Source organism: Myotis brandtii, unplaced genomic scaffold (genome assembly GCF_000412655.1).
Source record: "Myotis brandtii unplaced genomic scaffold, ASM41265v1 scaffold138, whole genome shotgun sequence".
NCBI classification, from domain to species: Eukaryota; Metazoa; Chordata; class Mammalia; order Chiroptera; family Vespertilionidae; genus Myotis; species Myotis brandtii.
The window spans coordinates 1,457,250-1,476,868 of NW_005354915.1; the positions used below are offsets into that span (position 1 = coordinate 1,457,250).

General features: G+C 51.7%; 1 protein-coding gene across 1 annotated transcript in view; it reads right to left on the bottom strand.

Annotated features, from left to right (window-relative positions):
• EFCAB6 (EF-hand calcium binding domain 6) overlaps positions 1-19,619 on the bottom strand; it is a 169,581-nt gene that overhangs the window by 114,915 nt on the left and 35,047 nt on the right. The window contains exons 7-9 of the mRNA XM_014535127.1: positions 13,144-13,280; positions 9,165-9,277; positions 1,361-1,488 (exon numbers count right to left, since the gene is read on the bottom strand). Of these exons, the coding sequence (XP_014390613.1) occupies positions 1,361-1,488; positions 9,165-9,277; positions 13,144-13,280 (378 nt within the window). The remainder of the gene's footprint in view (positions 1-1,360; positions 1,489-9,164; positions 9,278-13,143; positions 13,281-19,619) is intronic.

Genomic DNA, 19,619 nt, shown 5'->3' on the forward strand with positions numbered 1-19,619 from the left:
CTTCCACGTTTGTGAATCGAGACAGGCCGGGAATTATGTTCCCAAATGTTGCCTTTGGTCATTGCTGGATGGTAGTCTCTGAATAGTGTATTACTTTCTCCTTTGTGGCTTTCAGAATTGCTCGCATTTATGATTTGTAATACCCATGTTCTGATGAAACCAATAAATTCATTAACAACACAAGTTTCACCAACTGACCAAGAGCCCATTCGGTGCTCACTTGTCTGGTACCCTCACCACCACTGGCTTTTCTTAATTTTTTCCTCACTGACAATTTCCTGCTGACAATTTTATATCAAGAATTTGTAAGAGTGCTACCTATGTTAGGAGCAGTTATTACTTTTCTCTTGTTTACATGGCACACTTTTCTCCAAGCTTATCATTTGTTTATATAAAGTTTTGCTGTAGAGAGCCTTTTCGTTTCAATGCAGTCTAATTTATCGATCATTTTCTTTACGGTTTTCGGGCTTTACTTCACATTTAAAGGTCTAAATGTCAATCTTAAAATGTTTTCACCCACATTATTTGCTTTTAAATTTAAATAGTGGATGCATACAGAATGCATTTGGAGGGGAAGTTTACAGCTCCCCCCCCCCCAGATGGCTAGAATTATCCCAACAATCATTAGTGAACATTCCACTTCCCATCCCTCCACACCTCAAATCATAAGCTGAATTCACACGTAAAAATTGCGCTATTATCCAACTGCTGTTTCAAATCACCTTGAATGCCCACTACGGGCGCAGTGCCATACCGTCTGCATTATTCTACCTTCAAAAACTTTCCATCTGTGGGCGGACCCGTCCTCCATTATAACTTCCCAAAAGAAAAGGTTCTAACCGCGAGAGCAGGCATTAACAGCGCATCTTCCAATCCAAGAACTAGGAAAGACCTCTTTACTGATGCAAGTTTCCTATATTTTATTCAATAAATCTGTGTCATGTTGTTTTCATCCTCACCTGAGGATATGTTTTTATTGAATGAGAGAGAGAGAGAGAGAGAGAGAGAGAAACGTGGGTCGGCTGCCTCTGGACCGGGGGTCGAACCCGCGCCCTTGTGGTGCACAGGACAGCACTCCCACCAGCTGAGCCAGCGGGCCAGGGCAGCTGCACCCTGTTTTTATATGTCCTAAATACTTCTTATGAGATTCAGTGTGTGAGTAACACAAAGCAGGCACTTAACCCAGGTCTCAGCACCATCACTATCATCACTGTGTGACTGTTAGTAGGAGATGGGGAAGTAGGGTTTGCGGGGGTGCAGATAGGAGCAAACCTAACGTTAGAACCGACGTCTGACCTAATGGTATTCCACGCGGCCCCCCTGCCCACTTGGAGAACCTGGCACTGGGAAACGCCCTCACCTCCTGGCAAAAGGCCCTGCCGACGTCATCCAGGGAGCGGTCCTCCCAGTGGCTTCCGGGTGCATCGGAACAGCGGACGGCGCAGTCCCTCGAGGCAGTTTTTGCTCGTTGATTCTCCCCTGAGGCCCCTAGTAAAATGGAAGAGCTTTAGGTTATTAATATTGTCAGAGGCACAATTAAATATTAAAGGTTTCCTTTTCATCATAACCTGACTGGTAGAAATTGAGACTCGAATACACCAAACCATGATGAACTATGTAATAAATGGTATTGAAGTAACTGGATGAACATTTAAAAAAAATTAATCTCTTTGCTATCTTATCCTCAGATAAACCTTGGATAGAGCCAAGTGTACAGTGAGTAGAGTAATAAAACTGTAATAGAAGAAAATGAAGATGAATATCACATAACACATAGCATTTGTGTGAGAAGTCCTTTCTAAGGAACACTTTCAAGCCAGAAATCACTTAAATAATGACTAGGTCCAACAATATATTTATTTTTATTTGGTAAAAAACAACACACTCACACAAATAACAATGAAAGAAAATGAGTGGGAAAAACTATTGCTAATATACATGAGAAATACAGGTTAATTTCCATAATATATGAGTAGCTTTTACAAATCAATAAGATAAATATACTCAATAGAGCAATAGACTAAGGTTATAAACAGGTAATTCACATAAAAAGGACTAAAAAAATCTAACAAATATATGAAAAATGGCTCAAACTCATTGGTAATTTTAATAGTCTAATTAAAATAAGTTTGACCTATGAACCAGGAGGTCGTGGTTCAATTCCTGGTCAGGGCATGTCCCCGGGTTGCGGACTCCATCCCCAATAGGGGGTGTGCAGGAGGCCGTTGATCAATGATTCTCTCTCATCTTTGATTTTTCTATCTCTCCCTTTCCCATCCTCTCTGAAATCAATAAAAAATATCTTTAAAAAAAACACAATTTAACATTTTCTACTTGTCACGTAGGCAAGGATTAAAGGGAACGATAAAGAAAGAAATCAGTGAGTTCCGGCCTGTGTATAGAAAACCAGGGCCCGGAGCACTGCCAGGTCCCTGCTACAACGTTGTAGCAAAGGAACGAGAGGACCCCCCGCAAATGCCCACGGGCAGGGTGCTCCCTGCACTGCTGTGAGAGAGGAACACTTGGCACAATGTAGATGCTCATCAACAGAGACTGGGTTTACAGATGATGGCTTATCCCGCATGAAATGCTGCACAGATATTAAAAACAAAGGTGCCTGTCTAAATTAACGCACGGGGAAAGCTTTCTTTGATATATATTGTTTCATGATTAAAAGAAAGGACAACTAGCATCATTAAATTTTCATTTTAACACTTATTTTTTGTATTTGCCTATACATCTCCATCCATCCATGCATCCATGCATCCATCTTCCATCCATCCATCCTTCATCCATCCATCTTCCATCCATCCATCCATCCATCATCCATCCATGCATGCATGCATCCATCCATCCATCCATCCATCTTCCATCCATTCATCCATCTTCCTTCCATCCATCCATCTTCCACCCATCCATCCATTCATCCATGCATCTATCTTCCATCCATCCATATATCTTCCATCCACCCATCCATCCATTCGTCCATCCATCCATCTTCCATCCACCCATCCATCCATCCACCCATCCATCCATCTTCCATCCACCCATCCATCCATCCACCCATCCATCCATCTTCCATCCACCCATCCATCCATCTATCCATGCAGCAGAAATAAAACCTGGGAGGATAATGCACCACAAAGCACACAGTGGTAGGATTCGGGTGGAGGATAACAGGGACTGCTATTTTGTGCTGATGCGTTTTCCGGCTTTCTTTTTTCTTTTCTTTTTCTTTCTTTTTTTGCAGTAAGCATGTATTACTTTTATAATAAAGATAATGAATTAAATCTAAAATATAGCCATTTTCTCTCTCAAAGCTGACTGCAAAGAATCACAAATGGTTTCCCAGATTTATTTCCTAAAATGTCTGCAAATAAGCTGCGCTCACATTAAGCGCACTCGTAACCACCAGCTGCAGCTACCAACCGCCGTCGCCTGCAGCTCCCTTCCTGCCTCAAAGAAGCAAGACAGGAAGGGAAAGGAGCAGCCGCCCGGCGGGCCCCTGGCTACACAATAAAATGCAAGCCGGTCCTTCAGGACGGTCTGAGCGCGGGAAACACGGGCTCTCAGGCCGCACGCGGCACAGTCTCGCGGAAAGCTGGGGAGGCCAGGCCCAGACCAGGCGCTGACCTGACCGCACACTTGCGGGCACTGTGCCCTGTGCCCCCTGCACTCCGGCGACACTGGTGTGCTCTGACACACGGCAGGCCCGGGAGGCGCAGGACTGGCACAGGCACAAGTGAGGCCTGCCCTTGGGAGCCCATCTTCCAGGCCCTGGGCAGCTACAGCTGCTGCAGCAGGCGGGTTACAGAGCCCCCTGTGCCCATCCAGTGCCCCTCCACCAGGCGGGTTACAGAGCCCCCTCTGCCCCATCTGGTGCCCTCCACCAGGCGGGTTACAGAGCCCCCTGCCCCATCCGGTGCCCTCCACCCGCAGCTACACCGGCCTCGCTCTCCAGTGCAGCTCAGTCATTCCTGCCGCCTCCCACCGGCCCTCAGTCTCCTGGGAAGGATTCTGCTGGTTTGAAATGGGGTTGAGAGGAAACCGGGAGCGTAAAGGAAATCGCCCCAATGTCATCTCTTCATGTGCCCAAATAGGCGGTCGGTACTTTCGATAAGGAAGGCGGTAGTGGCTTCCCGAGACACAGACTGTGCCCTTCATTGAGGACACCCACACCAGGAGGCTGCCTCAACGGAAGGGTGTGAACTTCAATCGTGGAAGTTATCGGAGAAGTTTAAAGGGGAAGCCAGGCGTGAGGAAGATCTGATGGTGAGATGGTCCCTATGGCTGGGTACAGAGGCAGGCCGGAGAGGCCGTGCTGGAGACGATGACCCGCTCAGCAGGCAGCAGCGAGAACCGGGCTGATGCTGCAGGAACAGGAATGCGGAAGAGTCACCACATACACATCTCACATTTAAGCAGATCAAAGGAGCCTTTCGTTATGAGACGTGTCACTATTTTATGAATCCCCAGTAAAGCCTGCTGCTAATTATTGTCAAATGAAAAATGAGGTTTCCATGGTGAATTGAAATTGTATTATAAAACCTACCTTCTTAAAGAGAAAAAGATAGGAAAAACTAGGAAAAAATTACCAGCAGGAAACTGAAGCAAAAAGGAACTTAATACGGGCAGCCAGAAAGCTCTGCTTCCAATTGTTGCAGGTTGGCTCACACTGAACCAACCCTCCAGCAGAAAACAGTTCTAACCTCTGGCCAAAACACACACACAGAACTACCTGAAGGCCCTGGAGAGCAGCTGACGTGACTGGAGCTGCACGTGGAAACGTGGAGTAACGCTCACTGCGCTGCTCCTTGTTGGCCTTTAGCCCACGAGCAGCCGCCGCTGCAATCATGCCGAGTGGCTCGAATTTGGAATCAACCCAGGGTCTTGCTGGGTTTTGAACCAGAAAACAGCGTCAATGACCAGCACCGCATCGGGAAGCAAGGAGGGAAAGCCCACAAAGAGAGGCAAAGAGGAGGCTCTGTGAGCGTTCTCTGCCAAACCTCTGGCTGACCACATGACGGCTGCGCGGAGCGGACAACAAAAGCCCAGCCGAGAGGAGACCGGAGGGTCCAGGTGTGAGTGAACTCCCTCAGGAAGGCACAGATTAGAGGCTGAATGGAGCCAAGTAAACTGGCTGCTAAAAACAAAACTCTCCAGAGGAACGTAACAGAGTCCCTAGTCTCCACAACACAAAATTTACTACTGGAATATCCAGGACAAATTCCCAAATTCCCAGACATGGGGGGGCAGGTTAAAATTTCAAAGCCATTTACATAAAACCAGTGTTTGAGAATATAAAAGAAAATATACTCATATGTGGGGCGCGGGTACAGTGTTTTGGCCAGGTTCAAGCCTCGGACTAATGAAAGGACAGGGTCCTCTCATTGCCACGTGCAAGTCCCAGCTGGAGGGCAGGGCCCTCCCAGCACAATTATAGCCAACGGCTGTGGTTGTAAGCTTGAACCTATGGTCCGAACACGTGGCCCCACGTGCCTTGTGATGGAGTTCGGGTGCATGTAGTTGAGTGAGGTTGAAACTCACGAGAATGCTGTAAACAACGTGATCACGCCCCTACTTTGCCTCGTGGCATCTGCTATAAAATAAAGACACGGCTTGTGGGTGCTGTCATTGTCTCCTCATCAGGGAGCAGCGTCCCACCGAGACCCAGCTATTATTCTCGTCTGTCTTTCCTTAATCCTTTCACCCCCCCCCACTCGGGATCACCCTTGGTCGTGCTGGCGTGGCACACTCATAATGAATGAATACACAGAAAATCTCAGTGGAAAGCTAGAAGCTATGGCAATGTATCGTGTTTTTAGTGTATGTCAAAATATGATGTATGACAGATATAACAAAGAACAGGAGAGAAGAATTGGAAAAACACTGTTGCAAAGTCCTTACACTTTATGTGAATTAGTACAGTATTACTTAAAGGTAGATTCTAATTAATTAAAGATGGATAATGGAATAAAAATGCTCAATTTATCCAAATTTCTTGAAATTATGCAAATTCTACAGGAAAAATATCAGGGGGAGAGGTAGGTGGACAGAGAAGAAAGAAGGGGGCATACTCCACAAAGGCAAAGCTCCCATTTTGCTTAAAAATGTAACTCATGGTACAAAATTACAATTTTAGCATCTTAATAAGAACATGAATTAAGTAAAAGATAACAAAACAACAAAATGAAATGAAAAATAGTATAACAGACAAAAGAAAACTCCATTATAGAAGTAACAAAGTAGACACAGCAAGGAACAGAATACACCTGGGAGAGAAGCAAATTACAGGGATGGATAAAAGAGCGAAGGTGATCACTGTGAATGCAGAGGGAAAAGGCAGAGAATAAAGTGAACTGAGAGAATTTAATCGATACGGAAGACAAGACAATCCAACATAAGGATAATTTGTGTCACTGAAGTTAAAAATCTGAAAAATGGATCAGAAGATATCCAAAGCTATATAATATTACTGCAAAAAAAAAAACCACAACAATCCTTGACATAAAGAAATAATTAAATTTGCAGATTGAAAATAAACTGTGTTTTGGTACAAAAAGCTCAACACCAAGACAAACCCTAGCCATACAGTCACCTCTGGGGTAGCCGTTACAACCAGCGAGAAAGTTAAGCAGACTTGGGGCCAGAAAGCAATGGGCGCAAGTCTATGATGTTCTGAAGGGGAAAGTGTGACCCGAACATGACATGCAGCCAATAGACAGATACATCCCTTTTCCTCAGCTCCATTTCAACCCTATTCTTCTGACACACTCAAGTAAAAACAAACACTTACATGAGCTAGCACGTGTGAGCCCATTTTACAAATGCACTTTTTCTATCTGCGCCTCCTTCGCACAGATTTGCACGGAAAGATGCCAGGATTGACGCTGAGAGTGGTTATCTTTTCACGGGTGGGAGGACTGGTTTGATCCTTTTCTTTGTCTTTTTATTCCCCTGCATCTGCGCCTGCCTCACATGACTGTGGTGAAAATGAAAAAAAGACTAGTGCCGTGTGTGGAACAAATATTCACTAACAGGGTCAACTGTGATGGTTACAAAACGGGCACATGAACTTCTTTGTGATGTAAACCCTCTCCGGTCAGGCTAGGCACCACCTCACCCCCTGCTCGAGCTAACTGCACAGCCCGCCAGGGCCTGGGGCTGGAAGGCTCATGCCCTCGGTCTCCGGGCTCCGTCACCCGACCCTGTGAACCCTGGTCCTGCAGAGGCGCCTCCTAGCTCCCTCCTCCCCCTCTGAACACCATGACATGTTCATTTCTCGGGGGCATATACCGTAAATAGTTTGCTTTGGAGCTGAATAGTTTAACTCTCAACTCCACCACAAACTAGCACCGCAAGTCCAAGTTTTCTCACCTGAAAATGGGATCATAAAACCGCCTCACAAAGCTATTGAGAGAAATGAAATTTTACATTAAAGTTTCTAAAGTATCTACACAGAGCACAATAAATACAGGGTGTCCCAAAATGTATCCACACTCTGAGGAATTAATTCCAATGGGTTAAATCTGAAAAGAAAGAAGCCCAATTGAGCTGTCAGCTGTTCAAGTGTGTGTACATTTTTGGAACACCCTGCGGTTGCTTTTGAGTATTACTTCTTCTTCACGTGACTTATTGTATCTCACCTGCCCTATTTAATATTCACACAATATACCTGCCCTATATTAATGCACACACACACACACACACATTTTTTTAAATATATTTTTTTTTTTTATTTCAGAGAGGTAGGGAAAGGGATAGAGAGAGATAGAAACATCAATGATGAGAGAGAGTCATTGCTCAGCTGCCTCCTGCACGCCCCACACCAGGGATCAAGCCTGCAACCCAGGCATGTGCCCTGACCGGGAACTGAACTGTGACCTCCTGGTTCATGGGTGGATGCTCAACCACTGAGCCACGCCGGCCAGGCCACACACACACTTCTTAAACACAGTGTGTTACTCGGTGTTGCGCCCAGCGAAGGGCCTAGAACAGGACCTGCATCGTAACTGGATGTGAGGGACGAAAGGGTCCTTGGAAGATGTCCTTGTCTAGGTAATTCCCAAGCCAGGGGCCTGTAAAAGCAGAGCCTGGTGTCCGCCATAAGCTTTCGTGGTTAGAGACCGAGCTGAACTCAGAACTGTCATGTGAAGCTTGCCAGCGAGGCAGAGCGAAGCAGAAGGTGCCCGGAATACTTGCTGTGCGGAATTAAGTTGAAGCCGGACAGCGACAAGCCCTCTTGAGTGAGCCAATCACAGCGGTAGACTCTGAGGCAAGACACCACCGGCCTCAGGGGAGCACAGGGCCTCAAGGGGGCATCTCCGCTGGCACCCCTCAAACACGTGCTCTCAGGGAGGGAACCTGCCCCTGCAGAGCCAGCCAGCAGGGCACAGCTCTGGGTACTGCTGACGTGGCTGAGATAAAGGAAGGAAAACTTGCCCGGCCTGCGTTGCTCAGTGTTTAAATGTCCACCTATGAACCAGGAGGTCACGGTTCGATTCCCAGTCAGGGCACATGCCTGGGTTGGGGGCTCGATCCCCAGTGGGGGGCGTGCAGGAGGCGGCCGATCAATGATTCTCTCTCATCATTGATGTTTCTCTCTCTCCCCCCGTCTCCCTTTATCTCGGAGATCAATAAAATATGTTTTTAAAAAAAGGAACACTTTTCCTTCTCCGGGTGATCAGCCTGCATAAGCCTGGCTGTGCATGACCAACATAAATGACTCAACTGTTTGCCCTTTTATAGTGAGATTCTCCCCACCATTAAGGAATAACATGTTCATTATCAAAATCTTTTGAAAATAAGGAAGCAGCAAAAAAAAAAAAAAAAAGAACCGAATAGCACCCGGAGACAGATCACTTAAGGACAATCTGTATTTTGGAATTTCTTTCCAACAGTTTGCTGATATTCCACAGACGTTTTCCATGTTCCCGTGACCTTCGTGGAAAGCATGGCTCATGGCGGCACCGCACTGGGCGGGTGCGCTGTGGCTCTTACCCTTCCTCCTGTTGGACATGCGTGTTCCTCTGGTGATGCCCGATCCCAGGCCTCCTCTGGGGATAATGCACTTTCCATAAACCATTTCCTCAGGGCAGGTCCACAGATGAGGACGTGCATGCCCAGGCTACTTAAACCTTAGCCCTATACTTAAAAATACATACCTTGATCTCCCAAATAATACTTGAGGTTTAAGTTATTATTTATACTGAGGCTCTTCAAAAAGGCATTGTAATCCACTGAGGCATCCGTATTAATGCTGTAGTGTTCTGCAAACCTAAAAGAGAAACACGCCTTAGTGACCAGCAATTGTGGACAGACTACAAATGAAGCACGTTTGTCACTAAGGCATCGTCCACACTAGGGGTGGTGTTCACTCTAATGGTGTTTCTAGCTACACTGGAGTTACACGTGCAGCCAGGAAATGTTACCCTTTATTAAAGACACAGGTACTTCTGAGCAGAGCCCTTCACTCTGTCTATAGGTGGATGTGCATGGAGTCTAATGGGACAGGCGCACGTGGAGGCCCATGGGACCAACGGGACAGGTGCACACGTGGAGGCCAACGGGGCAGGATCGCCTCGGGACCCACCCTGGGACACCTATGAGGCCATCTTTCTGTGGCAGGAGGAGGTGTGGCCAGGGTGTGTGCTGCCTGGGAGCCACGCCGGCACTCAGAGCAAAGGCAGGCTCTACTTTCCTGTCATAATTGGGGGGAACGGAGCTGGGCCAGGAGATAGCTTCTCTGGTTAAAATGTCAGTAATCAGGGAGCCTAGAGCTGGGTGCAGGGAGAACATGCCCATCACCTTGACCAAGCGTGTCTTTTCACCAGAGAAACTGAGGCCAGCAGGACATACTGTTTCAAGCCGTTAATTGCAGCAGGGGTGTGTGTGTGGGGGGGGTACTTTTCTTGGCACATGCTATGATTTCTATATATAGAGAAAATTTTAATTACAACCAATGTTTCTCCCTGAAATATATGGAGAAACGCTATTTTTTAAGTTAAGATAAATAGGATATTTGGAATTTTTTTTCCAGTTATTCCAGTGTGTCACCTGATATATAGTTTTCTAGATAATTTCAACGTTGTTACATTTATTTAAAAATGACAGTTTTTAAAGGTTTGGTTAAATTATCTCCATATGTGTTGGTTTCTATAATTATCTCATCTCATGCTGCTTTCTACAAATTTAGTAATTATCACTTAAAGTATTTGTTACTTTTCTGTTTTCCAAATTTAACAAAGGGTGATGTCATGCACGCATCCCCGCGCACACCTTTGTTCCCGCCGTGGTGAATCCTGCCTATTGTTCCACCAAGAAAATTATCCTGAGATCTGATAGCTGCCGGATGTAGCACTGAGGTCCCCAAACGCCCGCCCTCACCCACAGGCTGTCTCCTGCGAAGAAGGCTTAAGCTCGGGACCCAGGAGGCGCCCCGAACGCTCCCTTTTTCAGTCGCCGAACTCTAGACAGTGCTGGCTGCCGGCTGCTACAGGGAAACGACACAGGCGGCAATCTCCTCACCAGCTCTAGCATTTGCTGTGAAAACCAGCAACCCTTCAAACTGGCATTTGCTCCTAACGCCCTCCCAGCCCGGTCTCAATGCCCGCGGCACAGTCACTGCGCACAGACAGACAGAACCCACGGTGAGGCCTCCTCCAGAAAGCGCAGCCCCGCCCTGCCCGAGCGTGCGGTATCTCAGAGGTTTTTTTGTGTGGATTTTGGGTTTTTTTAAATAAGAATAAAGGCCTGGGAGACAGAATCACTCCTAAGATTATACAACCCAGGCCTTGTTCCCAGGGACCTGCACCCACACATCCAGAGACCTCAGGCAGGTCAGTCTTGTGGGAAGGTCGACTGGAAGGGCAAAGGGAAAGATACCAGCTGACCCCGCAGCCTCTCCAGGGCCACCGGCTGGACCTGAGCCTGGGGGCTCCCCGGCTGGCAGCCGACGGGCCGCTGGTGAGGGCGGAGGAGGGCCTTTGTCTGTCTCCAGGCTGCTCATCAGTTATTTCACCTGCTTCCAGCACTGTGGCCTGTAAGGCAGCGGAGGGCAGGGGGGGGCAAGATGGGAACGAAGAAAGAAAAGCCCTTGGATCTCGGGATCCTCTGATGAGGTGTAAAACCTGGTGAGTTCCCCTCCACATCCCCCCCCCCGCCCCCCACTGGTTCGTGTCAGCTGGACGGCATTCTGCAGCCTGAAGAGGGCTCTTTACCAAGAGAGGGGGCGCTAAGGGAATCAACGCGCTTATGGCACCGCGCACGCTTTGTACAGAATCAATGCCTGGCGCGCCGGACTCCTCACACCATCCCTGCCAGGCAGGCTCCTCGGCCTCCGCTTCTTCAAGAGGAAACTGAGTCTCGGAGAGGCCCAGAGCCTCCCGAGGGCCAAGCACGAGGGAGGGCAGAGCACAACTGGACCCCAGGGTGCCTGACCCCAAGCCCCGGCCACGCCCACCACACCAAGCACTGAAGGCTGACATTAAATAGATTAAACAGAAAGGAGGATTCAAAAATGCACTGTTTCCTGCTCAAACACGGAAAAGGCACCGTTAGTCCTGAAGCAGCTTCCCGGGGAAGGGCATGTGCGTGAGTCACAGGGAAAGCATGGAAGCCGCTGAGGACATGGCGGCTTTGACGGCCGCGCTCCCTCCCCGAGGAAGACAGTCCCCCTCCTCAGCCTCAGCAGGAAACAGCATTGTTTCTGAGGCTTAAAACATCTCAAAAAAAAAATGTGTGGAGTCCTTTATTATTCAGTGCTTGTGAGATGGGGAAGCAGACAGCAGCATTTTTTATAGATTTACTAGGTTGGAGACGGCTGTGCCAAACGCAAGGTTTATTGTCAAATAAAACAGTTCTGCTTTTTGATTGCCGGCTTTAAAGTGTTGCTTGTGTTCTATAATTGCGTGCACAAAATTATTTAATTTGTTTTGTTTGGATCTTATTCTGGACACTTTCCCAGCCGGGAAGATGTAAAAATTAAAACATCTATTATGGCTTTTATATTCTGAGGTGGGTGATAAAGCGGAAAAAAGGAATTATTCAAAAGACTGGGAGATTTCCATTTTTAAAATGTCTCCTTGCTTTTCAGACCCTGCAGTGCCTGCGCCAGCCACACGCCCTCTTGACTTCCCAACCACAGGAGCACAGGCCTCCGCCTCCAACAGAGGCCACGATGTCTCGTTACTACTGCAAGGACGCCTGGCGGGTAGCTCAGTTGATTAGAGCTTCGTCCCCGTACACCAAGGTTTGGGGTTCGATCCCCAGTTTGGGCACATACAAGAATCAAGCAATGAATGCATAAGTAAGTGGGAAAACAAATCGATCTCTCTCTCTCTCTCTGATTTTTTTTTAAAAATTAAAAATACTGTGCAAGGAACCACAGCGAGCCATTTCCACAGCCACGTCAGTGTTGGGGTGAACCACTGAGCGTGGCACTCCCGTTGGTGGCCTGGAGGGTGTTGACAGAAGTGGGAAGGGGAGGAGCCTGAGAGCCTGGGGCTGAGCCCTCTGTAAAGTTAAACATGGACCCTCCTAGCGGCTCCCATTCAAAACTCAAGTGGCCACTGAAGCAAGCACCTGGCTGCCTCTACGTGACCCGAGTTTACTGGTGGCTCCACTCAGTGCCCTCAGGGCACGTGGCAGGGCTTCCAAACACGGAGCAGCTGAAGTTCAGTCCCTCGCTGTCCCCTGTGGAGCGCCCCCACCCCGGCAGGAACAGTCCTCCGAGACAATGAACGTATCAGGATGGAGAGCCAGTCGGGAGTGTCAGCTCGTGAATAAATGTGGACAGTTTCCTTCTCCTCTGAACCCCAGGCTGTGAGTGGCTGTGCGCTGCCAGCACGGGGCTGGAGGGTGTGGTGCCAGCCGGGAGGAGCCAGGCAGCTGGGGCTGGGTCACCTTCATGGAGGTGCAGGGAGTCCCAGGCCAGTGACTCCCACCCTGGGTGCTGAAGGAGTGAGAGCCGTCAGCTCTCCCTTCGGAGACTCCAGGAGAGCCGCGTGAATGTGGGAGGATGGCGAACAGGGCCCCTTTTAGGAGAGTGGAGACAGAGAGAGGGAGGGAGGGAGGACAATGTGAGGATCCGAGGAACTGACAGGCCCCCTTTTGGAAATGGTCTCGGGGTGCCCCCTCACTCACTTCCTGTACTCCTCCTCCGTCATCCGCAGGCAGAAGGTCTCCAGGACACGCCGCAGCTCCTTGGGCTGCATCCGGCCCGTCCTGTTCACGTCGATGAGGTTGAGGGCGCGGACCACGGCTTTCATGTTTTTATAAATCTGCGTATAAAAGCCATTTAGGAAACGTCAGAAGATCCAGTGCTGAAAACCAAAATGGGAACGAGAAATGGGGACGCTTTTAAACGCTTCTTGTAAAAGAACACGTTTCAGAGACTCGCAGTGATCGGTGCTGCAGAACGACATGTGAACGGGACAAAGAACACTTTGCATTTATCGAATGTTTTAAGGCAATTTTCTCGGTAAATGGTCTCAATAAGTGTTTTTTTTTAACCCTCTTTCTGATGTGAAGCAGTAAGTCTCATGCACAATCCACCCCCTTGTAGGCCACAGGAAGCAGCGTCTTCGGTGCCCGACACCGGTAAACACAGTTCTGCCGCGCCTGCACATGGCCGCTCTATTCCTCACAGCCACGTGCAAACTCTCTTACCAGGAGCTGAATGAAAACCATGACTGAACTTCAACCCCTCTGGTTTTTAAAAGACACCACAGCAAGGCCTTACAGAGGCCTTGAGTTCAACAAGTGCATGCTTATGTCACACACGTGAAGGGCATCGCAGGCCCTCGGAGACGCAGAGGCCGAGCTGAGCACCTGCCCTTCAGCCACGTGTAGTTAGAGAAAAGAGACACCCTTGGGCTCCGTGTGCCCAGCGCAGAGCCACGTGGTGGACTCGTGGGAGGCAGGAGGACCGGTTCCCCGGTTCTCAGATAAAACAGGTTCAGGGAGGCCATGTGAGCCACCCGACAGCCCTGGCTAGTCGCTGACGATGCTGGGATTTGAACCCAAGTCAATGTAACCACCCGCCCCGCAGAGGAGAGAAGGCACATAAAGCTGCCATGGGAACAAGAACCTGCCTCAAGGCGTTTGCAGGTTCTGTTCCTTGGCCTGGAACCTTCTGCCCAGGGAGCCTCCGGCTGCTCTCCACTGCACTTGGGTCTCGGCCCAAAGGTCTGATCAAAATGGCCTCCCCTGGGCACGTGCGTAAGATAGGAAGGACCCCACCCAACTTCCTCAAAGCACTTCTCGCCAAGGAACACAATGCTTGTCGCCACTGTGTCTCCCCCGGAATGTCTGCTCCGAGAGCAGGCTCCGCTCACGGCTCCCTCACCTGCTTGGCGAAGGCCTCCCCAGGGAGCCTGGTCACCTGCCTGCACAGCTCTGCAGGGCCCTCCGCATGCAACAGGGTCGCTGCACCACCGTCACCGGAATGGCGGTTACCTGGCAAGTCCTGTGCGAGGTTCCACACACATCTCCGCTTCTAATCACCAGAGAGACTGGCTGATAGGATCAAACACCCGAAACTGGGGACGCCAAGCCGAGAGGAGGGGGCCCATGGCTGGGGGGGGGTCCCCTCGGCTGCAGCACCTGGTCGGAAAGCACAGGCCCAGCCCCAGCCACATAAACCCTCCGCGCCTGGTCTGCGCCAGATCCCGCTCACCTCTCCGGCGGAACGGAGGGCATGAGGCGATGTGCTTTTTAAAACCCAAAGCAACCCATATGGCTCTGCCGCGTGGAGCGCAGCGCGGGGAGCAGCCAGGCTGGCACCGAGCCCCACCCACCCGGCGACGTCTCCAAGTCTCTTATCATTTGTCAGACGGGAGTTTGGCAGGATCTGCACTGAGCTGCAGATGGCGAGGCTTAGCAAAGGCGCCGGTGAGGCCACGCTGTCAAGATCGGTCCCGCGCAGGGTGGGAGGGAAGCAAAGGGTGGAGGGGGCTAGCGTGCGGGGGTCACAGTGGCCATGCCCCACCCCCACTTCCCCACTGCCCTGGAGTGGGAGGAGGGCGGCGGAGGACAGGTGAAGAGAGAATGAGGGTGGCGTGGGCAGCACTCCTTTCCAGGCCACTGGACATCGGCGTTCAGGTGTAACTGGGACAAGTCTGCACTGAGAGCCAACTGTCTCGGAGCATCCTGCATATATGCCCCACCCCGGTCCGACCCTCACAGTCATGCCCCCCTCCCCCCCACCCAGTCCCGGGCTGCGTACTGAACCACTTCCAATCACAAGCCTGCAGGGCCCCTCCCACTAAGAAAAGGCCTCACCTGCCTGCCATGCCCTAGATCAGTGGTCGGCAAACTGCGGCTCAAAAGCCACATGCGGCTCTTTGGCCCCTTGAGTGTGGCTCTTCCACAAAATACCACGTTCGGGCGTGCATGTACAGTGCAATTGAAACTTCGTGGCCCATGCGCAGAAGTCGGTATTTTGTGGAAGAGCCACACTCAAGGGGCCAAAGAGCCGCATGTGGCTTGCGAGCCGCAGTTTGCTGACCACTGCCCTAGATAATCTGAAACCCCCCTCTCCTCTGCCGGACAGCTCCTCCCAGCCCTCCCTGGGGTCTGTCACCACCCCACCTGCTCCGAGAGGCCGCCCCCTCCCCCGTCCTGCACTGAAGCGCACCCTCACCCCTGTGACCACTCGCCTTTCTCTTCCCCACATTCATCCTTCTTTCAGCATCTGTTCGTTGTGTCTCCTCCTCCGCAGAAAGGGAAGCTCTGAGGAAGGGGACTGGGCTGTTTGCTGTGTCCTCACAGAGTGGGTGCTCACAATATCGGCTGAGCAGGTCACATGCCACGTCTGCTGCCCGCCGCCCGGCCTGGCTTTCCCCGATCCCACTTCCATCAGTCCTGCTCCGTGACTTCCATCTTGACATCTCGCCTCCCGCCCCAAGGAGACCCTCCCCACTCCCTTCTGGCCTCTGCTCTCCGGGTGCTCCATTCCCACCCCTCATACCCCCACTGCTTTCTGGGGGGGAAATTGGGGCACGGTTAACGGAAGGAGAGGGCGCTGTCTCCTGCTTCCGCCCGCCCCCACCCCCCACCCCCATCCAGCGCGCTTCTAGAAGAGAATGTGGTCGTGCCCTGTGACTGCGCAGACGGGCCAGGGCAGGGCACCCTGCCGCCCAGCCTCATTGACTAAGGCCCCGTCCCTCTCCTGTGTTCCAGGTGTGACCAGCTATTGGCCACTTGTTTTGTGCCTCCAAGCAAAGAATGGTTTTTCTACTTCTAAATGGTGGGGGAAAACAAAAGAGTGGTATTTTGTGACATGTGGAAGTTATGTGGATTCCACCCTCCAGGCTCCTAAGTAAATGTTATTGGCGCCACCATGCCCCTTCATTTACACACTAGGGGCCCAGTGCACGAATTTGTGACCTTGAAAGGACCTGTGGGCCATAAGGCACAGGGGCAGGTCTTGGCCCATCCTCCACGCCTCCTCCCGGCCCCTCCCATCACAGCCCCGGTTCTCTGTCTGCTGGCAGCCCCACAGGTTGATGGTGCAGAGCGATTGGGGCCGGAGCCAGCAGCGGGTGAGAGTGGGGCTGGTGCTGTCAGCGGGTGCGAGCAGCAGCTGCTGCCCTGATCACCCCTCAGGAGCAGGGGGAGGTGGAGAAGCCCTCAGGGGTGATCAGGAGTGGCAGCCACTGCTAGCACCCGCTGATGGCGCTGAGTGATTGGGACCAGCGCCAGGCACCAGCAGTGGGTGCGAGCGGGGCTGGCGCCAGCTGCGGGTGCAAGCACCGGGCAGAACTGTGGCGCACGGGAGCAAAGAATTTTCAGTAACCACCAGAGGCTCACCCCGATGACAGGTACCGGTGCCCTGCCTTGGTCTGGCACCCCTGTTCGCCTGCTCCACCATCCCGCCGCGGCCATCCCGCCATGTTCTGCACACACACCCTGGTGGTCAGTGCACGTCATAGCGACTGGTTGTTCTGATTCTTTCATGATTCAGTCTACTTGCATATTAGCCTTTTATTATATGGAAAGGATTGCCTCTGGCTGCTTCCCCTGCACAGGCAGAGTTGAGTAAGTGGACAGAGCAGGCTGTCTGGTCTGTGAAATTAAAAATATTTACTATCTTTCCAAACAATGCTCACGACCCGTCCCACGCTCTCCCCGGCGCCCCCGCTCATATCTGAGCGGTGTCAGGGCTTTCTGTGCACAAACACAAGGAGAAGCGCTGAGGATTCACAAAGAAAACCAAACAACAGTTAAGGGGACTTCAAAGACCCAGGAAATGGGCCCAAGGCTCTGCAGAAGCCGCCCAACTGCCCAGCAATTTCTCTGCCAACCGCCTTCCCGCTGAGCCAGACCTGTCCCAGCGCATCCGGCAGCCGGGACCAGCCAGGAGCTGCTTCCCACTCCCGGGGCAGAACCGGCCCTGAAATGAGACTCGAATGCTCCGCACTGTTGCTCAGGTGACGATGGAACAGCGGCCTCGCCTTCCGTTTCCTCGTCTGTGAAGAGGGGATGCACTGGGCGCTGGATCGGCGTCGGGGGAGCAGTGAGCGCGGGCGCAGTGCCCCAGGGAACACGCTCAGTAAACGCGCTGACGGAACTGCTGATGGGCCAGAGGCTGCGGGCAGGGCGGGCAGGTTGGCCGGCGCCGGCGGAGAACAGTGCGCAGCGGAAGCCCACGCACGCGGCCTCACACGTGCACCCACTGAGTGGGGATGGCTTGACAAACTGCTCACGGTGGATGTGGTTATTACTCCATAGCTCTCTGTCTAAAATTCATTTTACAGCACTTAGACTTCCAAGAAGGAAAGCTGTGAGCCCAAATTACTATGAGCACCCGACGTTAAAGGAGGTGAGAGAAGGCCTCACTAATGTGTCCGCCCTGAGGCCCGAAGCCCCACTCGGCCGCAGGCTCTCTGGCCGGCCCTTCCCCAGGGGACGAAGTTCTTCGTGCCAGACGGGACCCTGTGCTTAACTTCAACCTTCACAGCCGTGTCCTCCCTGCTCCTGCTCCACTGACTTCTGTCCGGCTCCGCACCGCAGCCACCGCGTCCGCCCTGGTTTCCGGCCGTGGGGGGAGGGAGGCATCCCACGCCGCCTGGCCTGAGCCGAGGGCCTCCCGGCAGAGCACCGTCTCGGCGTCCCCTGCTCACCGCGCACCTGGCACCGTGGCGGCTACCTTCATTTTAAACTTAAGGAGACATTTTTTAAATGAAACCATGAAAAAGGAGTTCTCTCACAATAAACACATCAGTGCTCATTTTCCTTATTATTCTACTTTTGGCTATTTCGTATAAAATCTTTAATTAAAGTTTTTCTTTGAAATTGTCATTATCAACCAGAAGAAAGGACGGGGGATGAAGGAAGCACAGCTGTGCAGACAGGAAGCCCATTCGGGACTAAATGGACCGGAACGGGGCGAGCGGCCTGCCTGCTACGCTCTGAGTCTGGCTCCGTATTCTCCCAGCACCGTCTAACTTGTCACTTTATATCAGTTCCATCTGTTTACGCTCTGCAGAGTATTGGCTTCCTACCGTGAACATTTCCTATTTACCAGCTGGTAGCGATGAGCCAAACCAGATAGGAAAAAATTAGAGCACATTCAGAACCTCATCAACACAAGCTCCCCATGTGGGGGCCGGTGGGCGGAGCGGCCGGCGGCGCCACCTCCGCCTCAGTGACACTGGCTCTCGCCACCCTGGGGCTCCCACACACACGCCCAGGACAGCACATACTCCCTGCACGCGAGCATCACTGCCTCGGCCGAGGCTGGCACAGGCTCACAGAGAGAGACCTCACAAGAGACCGGTGAACACGGAGAAAGGGGGCCGACCACAAGGTCAAGGCCACCTCAACATCAGAGCTGCTATCACGGAGCAAAAGCCCAAAACTCCGGAGTAGGGTTTCCTTGCAGCCACAGTGGAAAGATCAACTTGCTGTTCTCTGAGCCCAGGCCACGCAAACCTCCCGCACGTTTGATTCATTGTTAAAATGCGTCCCTGCCACGTGCAGCTTAAAGACTTCTAGGAGAATCCCACCCACCATGCACCCCGACAGCCAGGAAAACAAGCTGGAGGCTGCATACCAATAGCTGGCTTTGGAGCAGGCAGATCTAGAAGGAAATTTCCCATCCCTCTTACCTTGCTAAGCCAGCCCACACCCACAGGCCGGCCACCCTGTCACCCGCCTCCAGCTCACGCCAGGGCAGAGCTGCACGCAGGGAAGGGCAAGCCTCTCCCCTCCCAGGACCCCAGGTCTCCGCCCCAGCGCTGCTCAGATGTGGCTGATGGTGACGAGTGACGGGTCCCGTCCGGGTCTGGTCCAGGTGCCCTGCCTCCGCTGCCTTCCCATTGGATGTACCCGCTGCACTGCTGGCAGCACCTCCTAACACCTCCTGCCCATGCCACTCCCACCCGAAACCTTCAATGAACCACCCCACCCCACACCTTGTCCGACGTCAGGGTTAATGCCGGCCTCGGATCCTTCCATCCTCCTCTCCAGCCTGCCTTTCCGGGTTGGCCGGCCCATCCTGCCTAAGGAGACAGAGCTCCCCACAGGGCAGTCACAGGGCCCTGCCACACGGCCCCTCTCTCCCCAGACTCAGTCCTGAAAGCTACCCCGCAGGCCCCTCACCGTCCTCCACACTG